The 21351-nt window shown below is 43.7% G+C and overlaps 1 protein-coding gene across 1 annotated transcript in view; it reads left to right on the top strand.

Annotated features, from left to right (window-relative positions):
* The first annotated feature begins 1747 nt into the window (after nucleotides 1-1747).
* Nucleotides 1748-21351, top strand: part of LHFPL6 (LHFPL tetraspan subfamily member 6) — a 239201-nt gene continuing 219597 nt past the window's right edge. The window contains exons 1-2 of the mRNA XM_045978477.1: nucleotides 1748-2052; nucleotides 3561-4129. Of these exons, the coding sequence (XP_045834433.1) occupies nucleotides 3745-4129 (385 nt within the window). The 5' untranslated portion in view covers nucleotides 1748-2052; nucleotides 3561-3744. The remainder of the gene's footprint in view (nucleotides 2053-3560; nucleotides 4130-21351) is intronic.

The raw sequence follows: 21351 nt of genomic DNA, 5'->3' as shown, positions 1-21351 counted from the left end.
GCGCCCATGAGTTATTTTAAAGTCCACATTTTAGCTGTAAGCTCTCGGACAAAGTACGTAACCTTTCTGTAAAATAATAATTACACCTTCTTCATAGTTTTTTTTTTTTTCCTCTTCTTTTTTGAGGACTAGATAAAGTAATCTAGTAAGAAAAGTTAGTATAGGGATTGACACAGCAAGGATGTAATCCCAGCCATCCACCTCAGTGCTTAAAACTCTTCCCGATGTGAGAAATGTCCTGGACCAGTTTCCCCAGCAGGTTGTGTGGAGGGTGAGGCCAAATCTCATGACTGTAATTTTGTCTTTATATGGTTCTATCTTCTACCTTCACATTATATATCTGAAGGCTCTGGGTAATAGCTACGGGCGTGGCACTAACTGGAAGTCAGACCCATCATTTGAGCCATCCCGGAGCTAAGTAACCAGTGATTTGTATGAGACAATTTAAATCACTTGAATCAGGGATTCTGAACCTGGGATTTCAGGGATGAGCTACAGGCGAACAGGGAACCACCTGACACTTCATTGAAATGGGTTTTCTTAACCTTAGCACTATTTACCTTTTGGGCTGAGTAACTCTGAGCGGTTGTCCTGTGCATTGCAGGGTGTTTAGCGGCACCCCTGGCCTCTAGTAGCACGTCCCTCCTCGTGATAATCAAAACCCAAGAGATTACTCAAGTCCTTTCAATACCATGATGAGAGAATACGTATCTCCCGCTGTAGTTGCGGGAAGAATGTCCACCATTATGGCTGACTAAAATGACGCAGTTTGAAAATTTATTATGAAATATTATATATACCTACCCATTTATTACTTCTAACTCCTTTGAAAAAGCACTTCACAGACTATCCCGGGAAGTATCTGCTTCACATACTGCTATTCCTACACGGCGGGGTTCTTCAAATACGGTCTTCAACAGAGACTCCCACAGTCCTCTACTGAATGTAGCTCTCAACTTCCAAAGAGGTGAACGAGAAGGACAAGCTAAGACAGAAATCTAATGGTATTGATTCCAAGAGTGATTGGATGGAGATATGGAAGGGAAGGAGGGGAGGAGGGCGTAGAGGGAGAGGGAAAGAGAGGCAGAAAGAGAAAGAGAAAAAGAAAAGAGAGAGGGAGGGTGAGATAAAGAGGGAGGGAAAACGAGGTTCCCAGAAAGGGTATCTCTGGGGAGAGGCTTGCTCGCTGAAGTCTCCCCCTGCCTTCTGCCTGGCCTGTCTGGAAAGACGCTTGCCAGGCAGAATCCCTGAGCTTAGTCTTCCCGTTCTTAACTCTCAGTCCACACTGGCTTTTCTCACTCCTTCCAAAGTGACCCCATCCCAAGGACCTCCTCAAAGCTCCAAAGGGTCACTTTGCCCAGTGTTGAGGCGCTCCTTTTCATCTGCGCCTCCGGTAGGAAACGGGCGCTTAAGTCGCAAACCCCAGCCCCAGAAAGGCAACCAGGGGACGTGTCTGGTCTTCGCAGCCCCTCAGGAGCACCGAGAAGACCGGCAACTTTCTCCCCTACTTCTGGGTCTGCGTGCCTCCCCGCCCTCCCCTTGGCAGGAGTCGCCAAGAGGGGAGGGCGGCGGGGGGCTCGGGCTGGGGGAGCCGCCAGAGCTGCCCCCCCCCCCCCCGGGACGGGCGGGGACTCCCGGGTCCCGGTCGGCTGCGCCGCGTCCCCATTCCGCCGGCCGCGGGTCCCCGGGCGCGAGGGGAGGGGACAAGAGAAAGAGGAGGGCCGGGCCGCCGAGCGGAGGAGGCGGTGCGTGCCTCGCCTGCCAAAGGGAGCTCTGTTCCTCTGCGTGAGAGCCCGGGCGCCCCGCGCGTGGCCACCGCGCTCCGCCCGAGCCACCGCCGGAGAGCGCGGGCAGCGGGGGCTCCGCGCGTGGCGGCGCAGTCCGGCCTTCGGGAGACCCTCCGCCTCCCGCCGGACGCCACTCTCCGCCCGGGGGTGGCCGCGGCTGTGAGGGACAGCGGCGAGGAGGAAGGACGCGCCGGGCTCCGTGGATGTTCCGCCCGCGGAAGACAGCAAGTTGAGCGCGCGCCCCGGCCAGCCGCCAGCCGTGCGAGTGAGTAGAGCGCCGGCTGCCCGGCGCCGCGGACCCCGCGCTCTCCCCGCGCCCCCCGCCCCCGTGCCGGAGTCGGGCTGCTCCCGGCTCCGCACTTCCTGAGCCCCGCGGCGCGGTCGGCTCTCCGGTCGCCGCGTCCGTTGTCGGCGGCTGCCTCCGGGGGGTGCTGCCTTCCCGTGCTTTCCCCTCCCTGCGCGCGGGCCGGCCGGAAAATGCCCCTCTCCCCCTTCGGGGCTCCGGGAGCACAGGGTGTCGTCCGGGGTGGGGCCGTTGCGAGGGGCCCACTGTGGGCTTGCCCTCCCCTGGGGCGCCAAACCCTAGCTGCAGAGGAGGGCCTTCCAACCCCCAGACCGCCCCTCGCAACCTCCCCCAGCCTCCTGGCCCAGGCGCACCAAGTTCAGCGGCTAACGCTGACGCTGACTGCAGTTGACAAGATTAAAAAAAAAAAGTAGTTGAAGCTCCCCCGCAGTGACACACTGGGCTGGAACCCGGGCGGCGGGTGGAGAGGAAAAGGTAGGGAAATGGTAGGGGTGAGGACTGGGTGCGGGAGAGGCGAGGGAGAGGGAATTTGCTGTGGACACTGAAAAGCTGGAGTTATAGGTTCTGGGAATGGAACCGTGGAGTGCATGGGCTGCTTCTGTATTCCTTTCTTTATGGAAAGTGTGGGAAACGGTTCAAGAACTCCTTTTGAGAGGAAGGGAGGGGTGGAAGTCGAGGCGCATTGAACTATTTGAATGAGTGGGGTTCCATGTGGAGTACTAGAAAGTGTGGATTACTTTTCAGATTAGACACTGACAATCGTTCCGCGGGAGAGATAGTCCTACCGATTTTTTTATTGGAACCCATGAATCAGAAGGAAGCCCTACACAGGCTTTCTTTCACTTCCACTAGGAGAAAGGGAGTTAAGACTGAAGGAATTCACAAATACTACTGAAGGAGTACAGGGAGTGCCTAATAGTTCCATCCATTCTATGTGCCTAGACAGTCTATAGTACTTGTTGAATTTATGGTGCTCTGCCGCTGTGAAAATTATCCTAATTATTTTGTTTGGGCTCGTGCAGAGTTAATGCACCTAAAGGGACACGGAAAAGTTGCTACAGATTATCAGCATGAACTTGCAAGCCAAATAAACAAACCATGGTATGATTCACTTTATTTTAATATTTGGAATCATGTTTACTGCTAGTAAAAATGCTACGTTACTTTTCCTTGTGAGCATGTGAAATGAATTCACTGACTTGGCAAATAGAAGCCATGCATTTCTTTAAGTAAATAGCTGTCAGAGTTAATTTGGGAGCATTTACAGGAGATAAAGACATGAGAAAGCTTTGAGCTAGTTTGACAAAACTTGAATGGTAGAGAAGTTTCTAGAGAGAATGAGTTCTTCCCACTTTTGAAGTGTTGGGGCAAGTTTGAATGTTTATTCATTAAGAGTTGCAGCCCAGCTACACCGGTGTTATCGCTTCTCTAAAAACATTTCACTTTAACATTCATTATTGTTTTGCCAGGGACCATCGTCCTTACTACAGAGAATGGGAAGTTGATGGTCAGGAAGACTGAAGATCCATTCTGTTGCTAGATACCCCCCATTACAGAAGTGTGGACTGCCCGCGCTTGCCTGGTGGTTTCACGCCTTCCCTGGCTCCTGAAGTCCTAAACAGTTACTGCGGGTCCCCGTTGCCCTGTTGAAAGATGGCATCCAGCCTGACTTGTACCGGGGTGATCTGGGCTTTGCTCTCCTTTCTTTGTGCTGCCACCTCCTGTGTGGGGTTTTTCATGCCCTACTGGCTCTGGGGATCACAGCTGGGCAAGTCTGTGTCCTTCGGTACTTTCCGGAGGTGCTCCTATCCTGTCCACGATGAGAGCCGGCAGATGATGGTGATGGTGGAGGAGTGTGGGCGCTACGCCTCCTTCCAGGGCATCCCCAGTGCGGAATGGAGGATCTGTACCATTGTCACAGGCCTGGGCTGTGGCCTCCTCCTCCTTGTGGCCCTCACCGCCCTCATGGGTTGCTGTGTGTCGGAGCTCATCTCCAGGACAGTGGGAAGAGTGGCTGGAGGAATTCAGTTTCTGGGGGGTAAGTGACTTGTTCAGTTTGATTTGTTTACTAGAATCCCAAAGCAGTATTGAAAATTATGTTCCTTTTGTCTGCTGAAATCCTTATACCTGGCACTTGGAATGCTCTGGAGAAATAGAAATGGGTGGCTTTGGTGATAGACTGCCAAAGTCAAAGTTTGTTGTTGTTGTTTTTTTTTTAACCAGAATTGCTTTATAACTCGAAGAGATCTTAATTTCTGTACATCCTTAGGCATATATATGTCATAGGCCTGCCAAGTACAACCTGAATGAGGGGGCAACCTGGAAATTGTTTATAATGTAGTAGGGGAGATAGTTTAGATTTTATAACTTCCTGTTCTCCTTGTTCGACAGTAAGCAATTAGATTATCTGTGTCTTACTGGCATCTTTAGGTCTTTAGAGATGAAAAGTTGAAAAGCTTTTTGAATCAACATTGCTGTCATAAGCCTTTGATACTCTTTGGCAGGCATAAAATTGACCCTTGACGAATCTTAAACTATATTTCTAAATAAATGATTATGGTTTTAAATGAGAGATCAGTTTTACATGAACAACTATGGATTACATTCCACTACAAATACAGCCATAGGCTTAATTATCTTGTTAGGATTTAACTTCCCTGGATGCTCTTGCTGTGAAGAAAAAAAAAAAAAAAAGCAAATACTGAGTGCTTGTCCCAAATGGACTGGAGAGTCTCACTAACACCAGAAAAGGTTTGATTTTTACTTGGGTTTCCTCCAACAAGTATTACTTCAGTATCTCTGGTCATATGGTTTTAATTATACTTTATATATTTTCCACTGCGCTTTTCACCTCCGTTCTTCAAACTGACAGGCTGAACTTGCCTGATTTATAGTCCATCCTGCTAAAATATGACAACCTGTAGATAGCACAGAATGAAGGGAAATAGGAAGCCAGGAAAACGTATAAAATGTATTTGTAACTTCATTACAAAGTAAAAGTCTATTCCTCTTCCATGTGGAGTTTTCTTACAGTCTTTTGTGAAGAATTCAGAAGAAGAATCCAGAAGAAGAAGAAAAAAATTAAAATGGATAGTTCTCAGACCCTGTTGGAGAAACCCCAACAGATGATTGGGGGTTATTTAATAGAACACTTTCAAGTAACATTTTGGGTAAGAAAATCCTTGTGCTAAAAAGACAAGGGGCAAAAATGATTTGTGTTTTAAAACAAATAACAATGTTGCTTGCAGGTCTTTATTCCTCTACTGGATTAATATTGTTCTCGTCTGTGTTTTTCCCTGAGGGTTTGCACTGCACTCTGCCCTGGGAGGCGGTCTGTGGGACTTAGCTGTCCTTTCTTTGGTGTTTCAGTGTTCAACATTGAGCTGAAGTCATGTGTATGAGATACATATATATATGTGTGTGTGTGTATATGTGAAAAAATATATACATACACATATATATTTATATTTATATAGAAATGTAGTGAAACGATTAGAGAACACAAGGAGGTTGTTGAAAGCCTAGATATAAATCCGGAACTTGAAAACTTTTTGATACCACAGATTTCAAAAATAGAATTTGTGCTGGGAGTATTTAAAAATTTGTTTTTCTTTAAGAGTAAACTTGATTTGCTGTTTGTGTTTCACTTAGCTAAGGAAAAATGCTTAGGCAGTTTCTTTTTCTCCTCTTATGATAAATATTACTTTCCATTTTTCCTTCATTTTAGGGTGGGGACTGCCATTATTTCTAGCAGAACAGAAAAATGCTTACAAAGAGAAATCAGTTTTTATTGATTATCTTTAAATGTATCATGAAGGAAGGCAACAGGAAGTGAATCTGAGACCCATGAGATTTATGCTCCCCTCTCTAAGCTACGTATAGATTTTTTGGAATGATATAGAGCTAAATGTTCTATTTTACAGAAAACTCAAGGGGAAAGATCACTGGGGAAGTTAGGTGTATTTTTAAAAGGACCCTCCCCCCCCTTGTACATGCTTTTCATGAACTCTGCTTGGCGAAAGTCACTGACCTTAAGCTAAGGATACAGTTTATTATCAGCAGTTGATATCCTCTCCTTTCTCATATGTATTTCTCCTACCTGGAAAAAAAATAATGATGAACGTAAAACCTAAAAGAGTTTTTTTCTGAATCAACCTCTTGAGGGCACAAGTAAGTAAATACATCCTGTTAATCAAGATTTAGAGTAAATTTAGAATGAAAAAACGACCCGAGTTCTGGAAAAGGTTTTGAAAAATCTGTCTCCTGTCACTATTGCTTAATGGTAGAAGAGTTGGGGGAAGGGGGAACTTCCAAAAGAATTCTTCCTGTTATTCACTCCATAATTGTTTGGGGTCTTATGCATAAAAACTTCAGTGGTCAGTAATTTTGTTCTATGAAATTTTTCATAAAATGGGCGGGTTTCATAAAGACTGCAAAATATCAAACCAGTGAGTTCTCGAGCCTTCCGTAGATGGCCCTGCTTCCGAAATATAGAGAGCATACAGCGGAGCTCTGCTATAAGGCGGATTCTCTTACTAAAAATGATTCACCCAGAAGGGTTATGTTCAGCTAAAGTTAGGGCTGCTCCAAAAACAACAGGAAGCAGGAGAATGGCAGGGTACAGAGGCGTCCTGCTTACCCCTGCCTGCTGTGTCTAGAGTTTGCACAGATGGTGTAACATCAGGCAGTAAGGCCCCTGCAGTACTTTGGAACTAGTTAAAGGACAAAGTGTCAACCTTAATTTTGGATTGTCTTGCTGTGGTTGGTTAAAGGTTAAAATGTCACCTGTCAGCTGCCAGAGCGAGGCAAGACAGGACGGTCGCGGATGACATTTTCGCCCCGTAGAGGAGTACTTCAATGAATCAGTGACTCGTGCTCTTCTTGGGGCAAGTTGTACAGAAACTTTAATTGCCACTTCTCCGTCTTACGTTGGAAGTCATGTTTCTGTCAGAATTTTTACAGACTGGCCTTGGTTGAGTTTTTACCCTCAGCTGAGTTTTTCAAATGCCCTTGGAGAAATAGAGTGTACGATGAAAGCGGGTCCATGCGTATCTGATAGGGATGGCGCTAGGAGAAAACAGGTTTTCGTGTTGGGTGCGTTTGCTGAGTATTCAATTGTGTGCTTTCAAGTACTGCTTGTAGTCATGAAGTCCTTCCACAAAATTTTTAAGTGTCAGTATCACACTTCTGATGCGTGTGTTAGGAAATGCCTTATTTGCGTGCTCTGTAAATATAGCATGGGGCAACATGGTGAAGACAGAATGGGTCTGTCTGTAAGTTCTCCGGCCGGGGCTTGTGAGTGTCAGGGTCTGTGTGTCTCTCATCCTAAGAAGCCACTGCTGCTGCTGGGATAAAGGGGCACGGAAGGGAGTCCCAAATTTCTACTGTTCCCCATTTCGCTTGAACCTGCATCACGCGTACGTATAAAATGGGTAGAGAGTGCTAATTAGGAGCCAACAGCGACCTTTGCAGTTTGGAAGGTGTTCTGTTCGAGGAAGCCAGGGGAGACCATGTTCTCAACGAATTGTTAGTTACGTGCCCCTGAAGACAGGAATGATGACGGAGCGTTTCTTTGAGCATCCCTTGCTCTGTGTGTGCAAAGCCTTTCCAGATCCCTTCATGGTAGGGTCCCACCTGGACCTGTCTGTCATCCCTCTAGGGTGAGGGCTCACAACTCTCCTTCCCTCGCTCCCCTTTAAACCTGTCTTGTCATGTGATATGCACCTTGTGCTTCCCCTCCCTTCTGGCTATCTGTCAAGTGACAGCTAAGGAATAAGATAAAGGAGGGGTGCTGGCATATTCATGGGCATAGTGGCTTTTTCGTGACCGTGATGAATGGAAAGAAGCTGCTCTGATTTTTAAGAAATCCAGAGACTTCTGAGGCCAGCTGGGAGAGCAGGCAGGGGTCTTTTTGCTCCTCTTTAAGCTACACCTTTGTGCATTGCTCCCTACTGTACTCCTGCTGCATTCAGCTCCCCTCCAACTAAGAGGTAAAGACCAGGGAAGTTGTCTTGAGTTCTGAGCCTATGGTTCCCAAACTTTACCCTGCATCAGGACCACCCAGGGCTTTTAAGACACAGACTCCTGGGGCCCACCCAGCGACTCTGATTCCATTGGCTTGGGGAGGGGCCTGATACTTTGCATTTCTAACAGGTTTCCAGATGATGCTGGTTCTGAGCCCCCAGCTCGAGAACCCTGTTCTAAGTTAACCATTTCGTGTTTTAGAAACATATGACTTCTCGGAGATGGTTTACTTTCAGAAGTTAATGTTTGTTTACTTGCGTTATAATCCAGTATAAACTTCTGTAAGTGGGGGGCACCTGGGTGGCTCAGTGGGTTAAAGCCTCTGCCTTCGTCTCAGGTCATGATCCCAGCGTCCTGGGATCGAGCCCCGCATCGGGCTCTCTGCTCAACAGGGAGCCTGCTCCTCTTCCTCTCTCTCTGCCTGCCTCTCTGCTTACTTGTGATCTCTGTCTGTTAAATAAATAAATTAAAAAAAAAAACACAAAACTTCTGTAAGTGGGCTGTGGAAAGATACGTAGTGTCATGTTGGCTGAGGACATCCTTGTTCTATCTCTCCCTGTTTTTGTCATAAGAAATCATTTTCCTGAAGTTCTCACTCTTAGTATACAATTATGTGTGTGTGTGCATATATATCTATATATCTATATATATATATATATATATCTCCTTTCATTTGCCATTGCCCTATGACCAAAACAAGATTTTATAGATGTGGAACTCAAAATAAGACCGTCATACACCCTCTGGATTTTCAGTAATGAATTGCTCACTGAAAGACATGAAAACCGTACTGCAGACTGGAGAGATGGGCGAAGACAGCCCTTGACCGACTCCAGAAAGCCACATGTGTCTTGTAAAAGTGGAATGACTAGGCCGGGAGGACGCTCCGGAACCAGCCGGTCAGAGCTTCTGCTGGGAGGCGAGATGGCGCTTCAGTGGGCTCTAAGGAAAGGGTCTCCTGATCTTCGACATCTCTAGGGGAAAAGATGATGCACTCTTGAAGAGTGGTGCTTTCTAGGGCCACAGACACTCCTTTCCGCACAGTCATATGTCCCGCGTACATTGCTCATTGCGAGGAACGGGCTGTGGATGGAAGTTAGGCAGTGTGGCCGTGAGAACCCAGCCTTTGGGGCGAGAGGGAGCAGCAGTGGGGCCAACTGACAGCGAACGCCTCAGGTACCAGTTGCTCTGAGCTCTGGACTCGTTAGAGGCAGTGATGTCAATGAATTAGCTGATCTTTCATAAAACCTAAATACCAAATTTTATATTTGTATTTAATATGTTAAAATTATTATTTTCAAACAGCCAAGGTCACCAATTTTCTTCTTCTTCTTCATCTTCGTCTTCTTCAAGATTTTATTTATTTATTTGAGAGAGTGAGAGTGAGAACACAGGCAGGGGGAGTGCCAGACGGAGAGGGAGGCAGGGATCCTGATGCAGGACTCAATCCCAGAACCCTGGGATCATGTCCTGAGCTAAAGGCAGACGCTTAACTGACACCCAGGAGTCCCACCAGTTTTCTTTTACCTCCCTTTTTTTTTCTTTTTGCCCAGAAAAACTTGTACTTCTAAGGCTTCCTTTGGAAAGTTTTTCATGGTTTTCAAACTTTTGTAGAAAGCTTTCAAGTTCTCCATATCAATCACGGACACCAAAATTCAGTACAATATTCTTTTAATTCTCTAGGTGACCTAAAAGTGCCCTAGGAGTTTATTTCTCAGGGAAAGTTCCGCTCTGTCCCAGAGAGTCGGATTCGTAGGCAGGTCTGGTGGAGCCCAGGGGAAGCTGTTCCAACAGCTTCCCCTGGAGGTTCTAGAACACAGATGGTCCCCAGGCTGCATTTTGGGAAACAGGAACGAATTTTGTTCACTTCGAATCTCACATGATCCCGGTGCTGGGGGCGTAGGCTTATGTCTACTGATAACCTAAGTATGACTATCAATCTCTTTCTATCCCTAGTTATTTTGGGGATCATATGACAGAAGCAGCAAGATACCACAACCAGTGTCGGAGCGGATCAGTTTCTAGCTGTGTTCTCCCTGATCTTAGAGATTTTGGGCATTCCTGATGGATAGTCAGCTCTGTGTATACACTCAGAAAGCAGAAGGACCAAATCTTTTCCACACTGTGCTTAGATAAAGACTATTTTGATTTGTGACTCCACCTGCAAATTACACACCTGCTGTCATTTTCTGTGCCCTGTTTTCCTCCTTCAGCCGGAGAGTGCATTGTTGCTGGTTTATGTTCTCTGCCAGTGTGCCGGGCTCTCTGGTGTCTTCACTGCCAAGTGCACTCCGTTTTTACCTATTTTGGATGATAGGTTTTTTACTTCCCAAGTTTGTATTTGTGAAAAAAATGCTAATGATAATAATTGGTTAAAATGGTGGAGGAAGTGGTTATCCGCCGCACGGGGGCCTATCGTGTCTGCTAGGCAAGACTTTTAACCTGGTATTTAGATTGATGGTTTTGACAGGGTCTAAGTCTTCATTTACTTTATGCAGAGTAAAGTCTTTCCTAGAGAGTCACTTGATTTTTAGTCTACTTCCCTTTGTCACCGCCAGCTAGCAGAGCGTTACATGGATACTGCTGAGGCCAGGGTTAGTCAGCATGGATTAGTTAGCTTCCCTAACGCAGAGGTTGCACGCTGGTTCACTGTCAGGTGAAAATGTGTGTCGTTCACAAAGAAAGCAACTGAGGAATGTGATTCATAACCATTTCTATTTAAAAAAAAAAAAAACCCTCAAAACACGCACTCTGGGGAGTTTTGCATCTTCCTCTGTGATATCAGGAGATGCATGAAATTTGCCCTTGGGACACAGTCATCATTGGTGCCTGTGAGTACTTGACCTCTCCAGCTACCTCCCGCTTGGCAAGACTGTCTTACGGTGTGTGTGCTGATTGGAGTCAGAAAGAATACCAGCATCAGGTTCAAAACTTGTTTGTGGATGTCTATCTTTTTTTCTGAAGATATCACCCTCTATGCATTCTGAGGATCATGGATTGCCGGGTGTACCAATAGACGTTAATAGGAAAGATCAAGCAGGAACAAATTGATTTGAGAAACATTGGGTTATGGAAAATTAATCCATTTATTGTCAGCAAATCTCACAGAGCATTCAGTACGTTGTCTATGACCAGTCTCCCGGGACGAGTGGGGAGGGTATAGTATTAAGTGTTTAATTTATTTGGGCTCAGCACCCTGAAGGGACCAGTCATCTGCTGAGCTGATTCCGTTCTCATTTTAGCCCATTGAGGCAGGCAATTTATTCTTTTCCACAGCTGAGAGCACTGAAATTTAGAGAGTGACGCCCAAAGTTATCCCATTAGTTATTGTTTGTGCTGTGAACGCTGTTAACCCACAGTAAAGTGTGAACTGAAGTTCCACCTTGTAACATATGGAGAATTCAGAATATCTTGTCATTGTGGATAATATGTCTCTTAACATAGGCAAATATTTTTTTATTGTTCCTTGGTCCTCTGTTTATACTTGTAGAACGATAAAACCACTGGTAGGAACGTGATCTAGCAACTTTTGCCAAATCTCAAAAAAGGCATTACAGGGGTGCCTGGGTGACCCAGTCGGTGAAGCATCTGCTTTGGCTCGGGTCATGATCCCAGCATCCTGGAATCCAGCACCATGTTGGGGTCCCTGCTCTGCTCAGTGGGGAGTCTGCTTCTCCCTCTGCACCTTCCCCCTCTGGCTTGCACACGCTCTCTCACTTCTCAAATAAATAAATAAATAAAATCTTTTAAAAAATGCATTGCAGGTTAATGTTAATAATATAATATGCATATAGAGCCATTAGGCGAGGATGCCAAAACATCTGACCACAGTCTTTTAACATTATTTAAGAGAAGAATGTTATCTTTCATTATTACCTGCTGGCAGTTTTCTAGTGTAAGTGCCCTATTGTTAAGGGTAAAGATAATGTTAATGCCATAGGACATACTTCTTAGATAACAAAACCAAGGACCTTGTATCTTTTATAGAAAAGAAGGACAATGTTTGACCTTGTCAGTCTTCATCATTAAAATGTTTGTGATGGAAACAAATAGAGTTCACTGGGGAGGGGTCTAGGGATTTCCCAGGTACTTCTAAATGGTTATTTTGAGAAGATCATGAGGTTGGATTCAACACTGGTCTGGTTCTGGTGCATTGATATTGCTGTTTAATTATTGGAGGATCTAGTTATCTTCTCTTTATATGGTAGATGTCATACCAGCTGGTGTTTTGGTTTTACAGCTCATAAAGCTCAAAAGTAATGTAAACTCCAGAACCAACCTGCTTATAACTCTAGTAAATAACTTCCCTTTCATGTGTCTCATATTTTCAATAATCAGGCAATACCAGCTACTTGGATGTACGGAAACATGTTTAAAAATATTGTTGGATAAAAAGAAAGTTCCATGTTATGGTTCTCTGTTTTTCTTGTATGTCTTATGTCTTCAAATAGAGCAGGAACTAAGACACAATTTTCTTCTAGTCCCACAATGACTAGAATAGCAAATGCCATCTTATATGTTCAGTTAATACTTGATGATGTATTATTTCGTTTTCATTATTTATTAGCAACATTTTTATCTCTAAGGTGTGACCTTGTTCTTTCCTAACTCATAGAACCATTTCAGAGATGAAATAAAGTAATGCTGTGAATATGAGGACATTTCAAGCAATGTCTCCTTATGATGTCCCTGTGTGACATTAGTCCTTTGAGAAAAAAGTGTTCTGTGGTCATCTGCGTGGAAATCATGCTGCATAGTACAAGTCTTTCCTCAACCACACTTTAAAAGCTCTGAGTGAGCTTTGTTGACTTTCTGCAATAAAGAAACCAGTTGCTAAGGTCTGAAAAACGTTGTCCCCCTTAACCCCAATTCATTTGTCGAGGTCCTGATTGCCATTTTGCTGGTAATAAGAGGTGGGGCCTTTGGGCACGTGATGAGGTCATGAGGGTGGAGCCCTCATGAAGGAGATTACTGCCGCTATAACGGAAGACAGGCAGCTTCCTTGTTCCTTCTCCCTCTGAGAAGAGGGCCCCCACCCAGCCACACTGGCGCTCTCATCTTGGACTTCCAGCCCCACGACTGTGGGAAATAAATTTCAGGGGTTTATAGGACACTCAGCCTGTGATATTCTGTTACTGCAGCCCCAATGGACTAAGATACTATCTGCTTAACACTGTGATTCACGAACTTATTTGGGAATGGCAGAGTTCTACGTACCTGTCATAGGCAATAAGATCTCTTTGAATTAATGGTTAACAGAATAAGCTTTGGGAAATGCTGAGTTAAAATACATTGTAAATCAAGGGGATTAGTGTTTATGGAGATTTAACAGTGCTAGCTGTTGGGATACAAATGGAGATAAGGTCCCTGCTATTAAGGAACCCACAGTCTTTTTTTGAATAGTTTTTTTTTTTATTGAAGTATAATTAACATACAGAGTTATATTAATTTTAAATGTACAACATAGTGATTTGTCAATTCTGTATATTAACCAGTGCTCACCATAAGTGTAGTTATCTGTCACCAAACAGTGTTACTACAATATTATTGATTGTATTCTCTGTGCCGTACTTTTCTTCCTCTTGACTTATTATTTTATAACGGAAGTCTGTATTTCTTAACCTTTTTTATCTGTTGCACCTATCCCCACCCATCTATCTCCCCTCTGGAAACCACCAGTTTGTTCTCTGTATTTATGAGTCTGATATTTTTGGTTTTTTTTTGGCTTGTTTATTTGGTTTTCCCTATTCCATGTGTATGTGAAGTGTATATGAAATATACATATGAAATATGTATATTTCACTTAGCATAATGCCCCCTAGGTCTGTTCACATTGTCACACATGGCAAGATTTCATTCTTTTTTTATGGCTCGGTGATATTCCATTGTATATATTCACCACATCTTCTTTATTTGTTCATCCATCCGTGGACACTTGGGGTGCTTCCCTATGTTGGCTATCGTAAATGATGCTGCAGCAAACTTAGCATACTTAGATCTTTTCAAATTATTGTTCTTGTTTCCTTTGGGTAAATACCCAAATTACTGGGTTGTGTGGTATTTCTAGTTGTAATGTTTGGAGGCACTGAGGAGCTCACAGTCTTATGGAGGAAACCAACAGGTAAGGTATAATTACCATCTAAAGGACTCGTGATACCTCCCTATTCTGTTGAATATAGCGACTAGCTGGTGAGGTTCACTCAGCAGCCAAGAGAGGTGCTTGCCTGTTATTTCCCATCCTGCCCTTCTCCTGCTTGGCTCTCTGTTGCAGGAGTCCACATTTCCCCAAAGCCCTGGTACCTGGCATCTGCATTGCTTCAGCCAACGGGAGGCCCTTAGGGAAGATGGGAAGCACAGGGAAGCCAGGGTATTTCTTCCTCTCTAGCTCTTCCTTGGGCAGTATCTTTGGCAGCAGCTGTCCTTTTCCTGGAATGCCCTACCTTCCATGGCCCCAGCTTCCACCGGGAAGCCACTGTGATGATCCTGTCCCAGCACAGTTCTTCCAGTCCTTGGTAACGCCATCACTCCAGTCAAATGGATGGCAGCAGTGTACTCCTGTCGCCAGTTTCTGGGTCACCTCTTCATCTCCTGTTTGGCTTTTTAGCTCTTCCATCCCCTGCATGACCAATTTCCTGTGCTATATTAAATTGTCTGTGTTTGAAATACCTGAGGATAGTTTTTGCCTCCTTAGTTGGACCCTTGCTAAAACACAATACATAATTCAAATTCCTACCTCCGGCAAGTGGACGATCATGTCATACTGTGAATTTTGGGATTTGTGGTGAATAGACAAAAATCACACATGTTTAGTCAAGAATTGCCATAGTCCATTGACTTGTGAACAAAATGCTGAAGGGGCAATGCTGAGGGAATGACCTTCTGTCTGGAGGAATCTGCAAAGACTTCATGGCAGAAGTGCTAATTGAGTTGGGTCTGGAGGGGAAGCAGAAGACTCCCTGGGCCTTCAGTCCAGGGGGAACACCAAGTTCTCAAAGCCATGGCATTGTGACAAGGATCTGATGTGAGTTTAGGGAGTGGCACTGTACTATAAGGAATGGGGCAGGTATGATGTGATAGAGAATAGAAGTGGAGAGGACAGAGTCAGGTTGTGGAAGTCCTTGTTTCTCTTCCATGGCGAGGATTCCATACTTAACCAAACTGAAGCTTTTGAGTGGTTATGGGTAGGATTGACTTGGGAACTCTGTCATCTGTAATCTGTAGTCATGAGGAGTAACACTGATTTGGGGAATGACCAAAACCAAGGAAGGGGAGTCAGAAGCCTATAAGCAGTCTTAGCCAGAGGTGGTGAGAGCCTCACTGAATACAGAGAGCAAGAATTTGAAGACGTTTCTGAGATAGAGGTAAACAGGTTTTGCTGCTCCCATTTTTAGAAGAATAGATGAGTTGACTGAATGGATGTCTCAGTAATTTTAAATTTCTATAATATAAGAAACCAGGCATTTTCAAAACATTTTAAAAAGTAATAAAAATTGTGGTTGCCACCAAAGATAGATATAATTTACTATATAACCACACAATGTGGATATTTCTGCTTTGGGATTGTTCGCACGTTCATCTGTGTGTAAATGAAGGTTGCTGACCCTGCTCGGCACATTTAGGGGTTTCTAAGAAGAGCATTTTGATGACAGCTAAAGGAACTGTCAGCGTCATGAACTTTGCTAGCTTCTCACAAGCAGACATTTTCTTTTTCTGTCCATAAAAGTGCAGGAAATAACAAATGGGTAAATACAGGGCGCCTGGGTGGCTCAGTGGGTTAAGCCGCTGCCTTCGGCTCAGGTCATGATCTCAGGGTCCTGGGATCGAGTCCCACATCAGGCTCTCTGCTCGGCAGCGAGCCTGCTTCCCTCTCTCTCTCTCTGCCTGCCTCTCTATCTACTTGTGGTCTCTCTCTGTTAAATAAATAAATAAATAAAATCTTAAAAAAAAAAAATGGGTAAATACATGAACAGTAAGTAGGTGTCAAATTGATCTTATACATCTTATTTTCATAAAAGTTACTGACATTTTCAATTATACTTTTTTACTTATAAAGTAATAAATGAGTGTTACCGTCACCTGGCTTAGCTAGTCACATCACAGCTGTGTATTAAGGCAGAGCAAGAAGGGAAACTAGGCATCCCTTGGTTATTACCTATAAGTTAATATTATCTGCGATCATTGTCTACATTCCCTGAGTCACCTGCATTGAAGGCCATGAAACACGAAATGTAGTTTTGTCATTCCAGCGAAATTAATAATTCTCACGTAATTAGAATTTATAATTCAAAGAAGTAGCCCTTAAGCTCCAAAATAGTCTAATTCTGTGATTAAATCTAATCCTCATCTATAGAATGCTTCTTGGTGTGAATCACTGTGTAAGACCCAGATCTCTACCTCTCTGCTCTAGAGTTTCACTAAAACACATGCCCCTCACGTTATCTTATGATGACATTACACAGGTCATCGGTGCAGCCATCCACAAATGTGCCTTCTGTATGGGCAGCAGATAGCAGTAGATGATGGGACTGGGCATGCACAGTAAACACCGATTCCCGCTGGGACCATGGCTTTCCAGCGTACGTGTGACTGGAAAGGGCAAGGGTTCACGGTCAGACTTGGTATAGCTTATCCTCATACCTGGCTACCATTGGCTCCCCATAACAATCTAAGCTCCCCATATTATTTCTCCTTCCCTACTATGTGAGCACAGTTGTCTTGGATATGGACATAAGATTTTCCATGTTCTTTTCATGTCCAGAAGGGACCTACCAAGGGGTCATTATTTTCTACGATGTGATGTCTAGATAGCATGTCATTTTTGTTGCTGTTTGTTTTGTGTTGTTATTCCCATTTGATGTTACATAACCTAATTTAAATGGAAAATTATAATCCTTAGGTAAAGCCAATTCCTTTCTAGTCTCTATAGTCACTTCTATGTAAGACTTAATTCTCCTAAAAGTATTTGGAGGAAGAATATCAATTTTAGCCTCAAGAAAAGTTACCCTGGTATTTTTTTTTAAAGATTTTATATATCAATTTATTTGACACAGAGAGAGAGAGCATGCACAAGTACAAAGTAGGGGGAGTGGCAGGCAGAGGAAGAAGCATGCTCCCAGCTGGACAGGGAGCCTGATGCAGGACTTGATCCCAGGACCCTGGGATCATGACTTGAGCTGAAGGCAGATACTTAACCAACTGAGCCACCCAGGTGCCCCAAAAGTTTGCTCTTTATTTATTTTTGTAATTTTATTTATTTATTTCTTCAGTGTTGCAAGCTTCATTGTATATGCAGCACACCCAGTGCTCCATGTAATATGTGCCCTCCATAGTACCCACCACCAGGCTCACCCATCTCCCTAACCCCCTTACCCTGGTATTGACAGAGCTTTAGAGTGTAGACATACTGGATATGACAACATGAAGATATATTTACTATAGTGGTGCTTTTCTCATTTATTCAATAAATGATTTCTAACTGACTATTGTTGGTGAGAATGACCTTCATTGGTGGCTCTCTGTGTTCATATCTTTGTGTGACTTGGAACCAGCCTACCGTCACGAAGAGTGGGATGTCCATAGGAGGCATGTTTTGTGAGGCGAGGTGCTGAGTTTAGTTCTGGACAGATTGTGCTTCAGGTTCTGGTGGGACTTCAGGGTAGAAGGTCAAGTGGGCAGCTAGAACGATCAGGGTTCAATATACAGATTCATGAAAACATGTCTTTGAAAACCTTTGTATGAAGAGAGTCCTACTTCATTTACTTTTCATAAGGCATGGCTTTAAATCCTGACACTCTCTTTTGCCCTATGGCTGTCCTAGTTAGAAAGCAGGCTTCTAGCTACGTCCAGCTTAGTCATCGATTCTAAATCACTGCTTGGACAGTGCCAGCTGCTTAACAGCTGCTCTGCTGGTGAGATGATAGAGAAGTGTGCCCTTGGTAGGACTAGATTTTATTTTTCTGGAAAAAAAAAATCACAAGAAAAAACAAGGTAAGAAGAAAAAAAATTATTCTACATGATGTTCATTAAAAAGGTGACTTGGGGAAGGAAGAGTCTAGAAATGGCCATGTAGTTAAAAAAAAAAAAAAAGCAGAGGTGCAAAGGTGAATAGTTTAACTTTTTTTTTTTTGGTCTCGTGCATAAAGATGGCATTCTATTTTGATTGCTTGGTGGAAGAAAGTCCGTTCGGTTATCTCATCCGCCCACTGGTGGCTATCCTGATTATAGCCTCCTGGTAAGCACCATTTAAAATTCAATTTGGCTGCCTGTGCCCTTGGTGCTCAGTAGGTTTCATGAAATTACACAACAGCGAGGCTCTCCTTCCCTGTGTGGCACCGTTTTATGTACATTGGACTTCAGTGTAATTTCAGACAATTATGCTTTGTGTGGAGTGGTTTTTACCATAATCGTCTTACCGTCCAGTTCGGGCCGATCTGGGACTCTGAATCTGATGAGATTTTAAGACGGTAGAAAATATTGGACGAGGGAAATGTTTTTATTTCTCCAGACTTGCTCTATTTAGCTTGTTAGGCTTGTAAATTGTGGCAGATTGTTTTCGTAGCATCACTTACAGCATAAGATTAGAATAACAACAGTTTTCCCCACATGGGATGCTTCAGAATTTTACGTGCCATCAGATCCTGGAAACAACTGTGTCTGTGGGAAGGAAACATTCGTACTTCTTTCTTGTATTAGCAAATCTTCAAGTGCTGCCTTCTGTTCGCGTGTTCACATTGCTCTCCGGCCATGTGTTGTGTGAAGACAGGATCCGCAAGGACAGGGTTGAATTCCACCACTCATGAGCTCTCGGCCCCAGACTGATAGTAACCCCAATGAGTGGACTTTGTGGAGTTTAAATATGCGTAAGTCGGAGCACTTGGGTGGCTCAGTGGGTTAAAGCCTCTGCCTGCGGCTCAGGTCATGATCCCAGGGTCTAGAATCGAGCCCCGTTTTGGGCTCTCTGCTCAGCAGGGAGCCTGCTTCCCCCTCTCTGACTCTCACTGCCACTCTGCCTTCTTGTGATCTCTGTCAAATAAATAAATAAAATCTTTAAAAAATATGCGTAAGTCATGTAATACCATGATATAGTAGATGCTCACTAACTGGGGGCTATTACTCACAGCTCATTTGATTTAAAATTTCAGACTTTAACTTAAAAAGCTAATATACTTCATTCATTGCACGTATATTTATTGACTCCTGCTCTGTGCTAGGAAATAGTCTAGCTATTGGGGATAAAGTAATGAGTAGAAGCAGATTAAGAAAGAACTATAAAGAACTGTAAGGTGAGAACATTGGTATACTTCCATTTACTTTTACTTGGCTGTTGTCCCTACTGCATTTCTCCAACCAAGTTTTGGACTAATAATCTTACCTACAGGTGACTTACCATTCAGGACCTCGTAAACAGACTTTGTAACTGGCTGTATTTGACAGGCCATTATGTGACGTGAAATAGATATCTGTATGGGTATTCTCAACAACTGGACAAGTGGATTCCTTCCCTCCTTCCCCCCTCCATCCCTCCCTCCTCTCTCCTTCCCTCCCTCCTCTCTCCTTCTCTTTCTTCTTTCCTTCCTTCCTTCTAAAGCATATGCCCCCATATTGTGGGTTTTCTCCATCACAGTGGTTATTTTTTTTATATCATCTATAGGTTCTGTGACGTTTCTTCGTTTAATCTTTTGTGTCTTCTCTGATACACCTCCGTATATTTGTAGCCTGATTACAACTGTTTATATTTTTATCTCTTTGAGTAACCACCAAGACCAACTGAAAGCAAAATTAGTTCTTTAGAGTTCAACTAATGTCGGTTACTTTTCATATGGCATTTTGTAATATGCAGACACTTTTGTACGCATTTTTTCATTTAGTCTTAAAATCCTGCTGCAGCTTTGTTCTGGAAATGGTGATCTCTCTTATGGGAAACAGAGGAGTAAATATAATACAGGCCTGTGACCTCAAGGAGTTTATAAATTCATGGCTTTGGTCACTCGACTCTCCCTCGGAAAGATGTCATTGTTATTCTATCAACAGCAAGCTTCAGTACTGTGTTATATAGCTAGATCGTTATTTTATCTTCACACAATGAGCCCTGCCACTGATATTTGCAGGTGTGTGTTGAAGTGATGTTCTCTAAGATTAGAGCTCAATACAGGGGTTTTGGAGTTTGATCCTCAGGAGAATTGAATTGAGCAAACTAAAAAGAAAGTATCTTTGATGATTGTATATAATTCCTTAAAAACTACCAAGTATATTGTAAGAGGAAGATGAAATGTATTTTGAAATTGAAGATAGAGATGGGGCCAAGAATATGCTGTAACACAGTAAATTATTTTGACATCAGAGGCTGAATCCCGTAGAATGACGAGAAATGTTATCATCTTGAATATACTATGAGAAAGTTAAGGGCATATGTAATTATATGTAACTGAAACATGCTCCACCAAAGTCATGTCCTCTGAGTGATCACTTACAAAGTCATTTGTCGTTAAATATCGTTCTCATTCAGTGTCATGGTACACCATCACATTATTTCAGATGACTCAGAGGACCTATGCCAGTGATGAATGTCTGTCATTCTGGGCTCCCTTTCTACACACCTGCCTGCCTTCTGTCCATCCTCACATGGCCTCCACAGCAGTCCTCTTGGCTGTGATCATGGGCCTTCATTCTCTAAATACCTCAGTTGCTCCCTGTAGGTTAAGGACCTTCTACGGTGTGTTCCCAAGCTGCATTTTTCATGTTACCACTCACTGACATCTTTCCTGTGCGTCCCGCTTTGACCAAACTGGATTTTATTGTGTTTCCTATGAACTTTCTAGATAATTCCACTTTCGTGCCTTTGCTGACATTGTTTCCCTCACCTTCTTCCCTCTTTTTCCCAGACACAGAATCTCTCTGTCTTTCAAAGCCTAATTGAGATGTTGACTTCTTCATATAGTCTCTCTGGTTGTACAACTTGAAAGAATCCTGCCTTTCTTGAACTTCTTTGGAACTTATCTTTTTTTTTTTCCTCCTAGTGGAGGCTTGGGGGGAGCATTCTCTACCATGTGTGATTATCAGCACCCCCAGCTGTCGTCTCTCAGCACACCCTGTACCCATCACCACTTTTACATTCATTTGGTTGATGATTTGCTTAAAATCATTCTGGACAATTTTAAAACTAGGTACTCAATTTAGGGTCAATGACATGTTTGACCTGTCTTCTCTATGTGATGTTATGTTATGAATTACCCCCTT

The sequence above is a fragment of the Meles meles genome, chromosome 14 (assembly GCF_922984935.1).
Source record: "Meles meles chromosome 14, mMelMel3.1 paternal haplotype, whole genome shotgun sequence".
Lineage (NCBI taxonomy): Eukaryota > Metazoa > Chordata > Mammalia > Carnivora > Mustelidae > Meles > Meles meles.
This window is presented reverse-complemented; position numbering and strand designations above follow the sequence as displayed.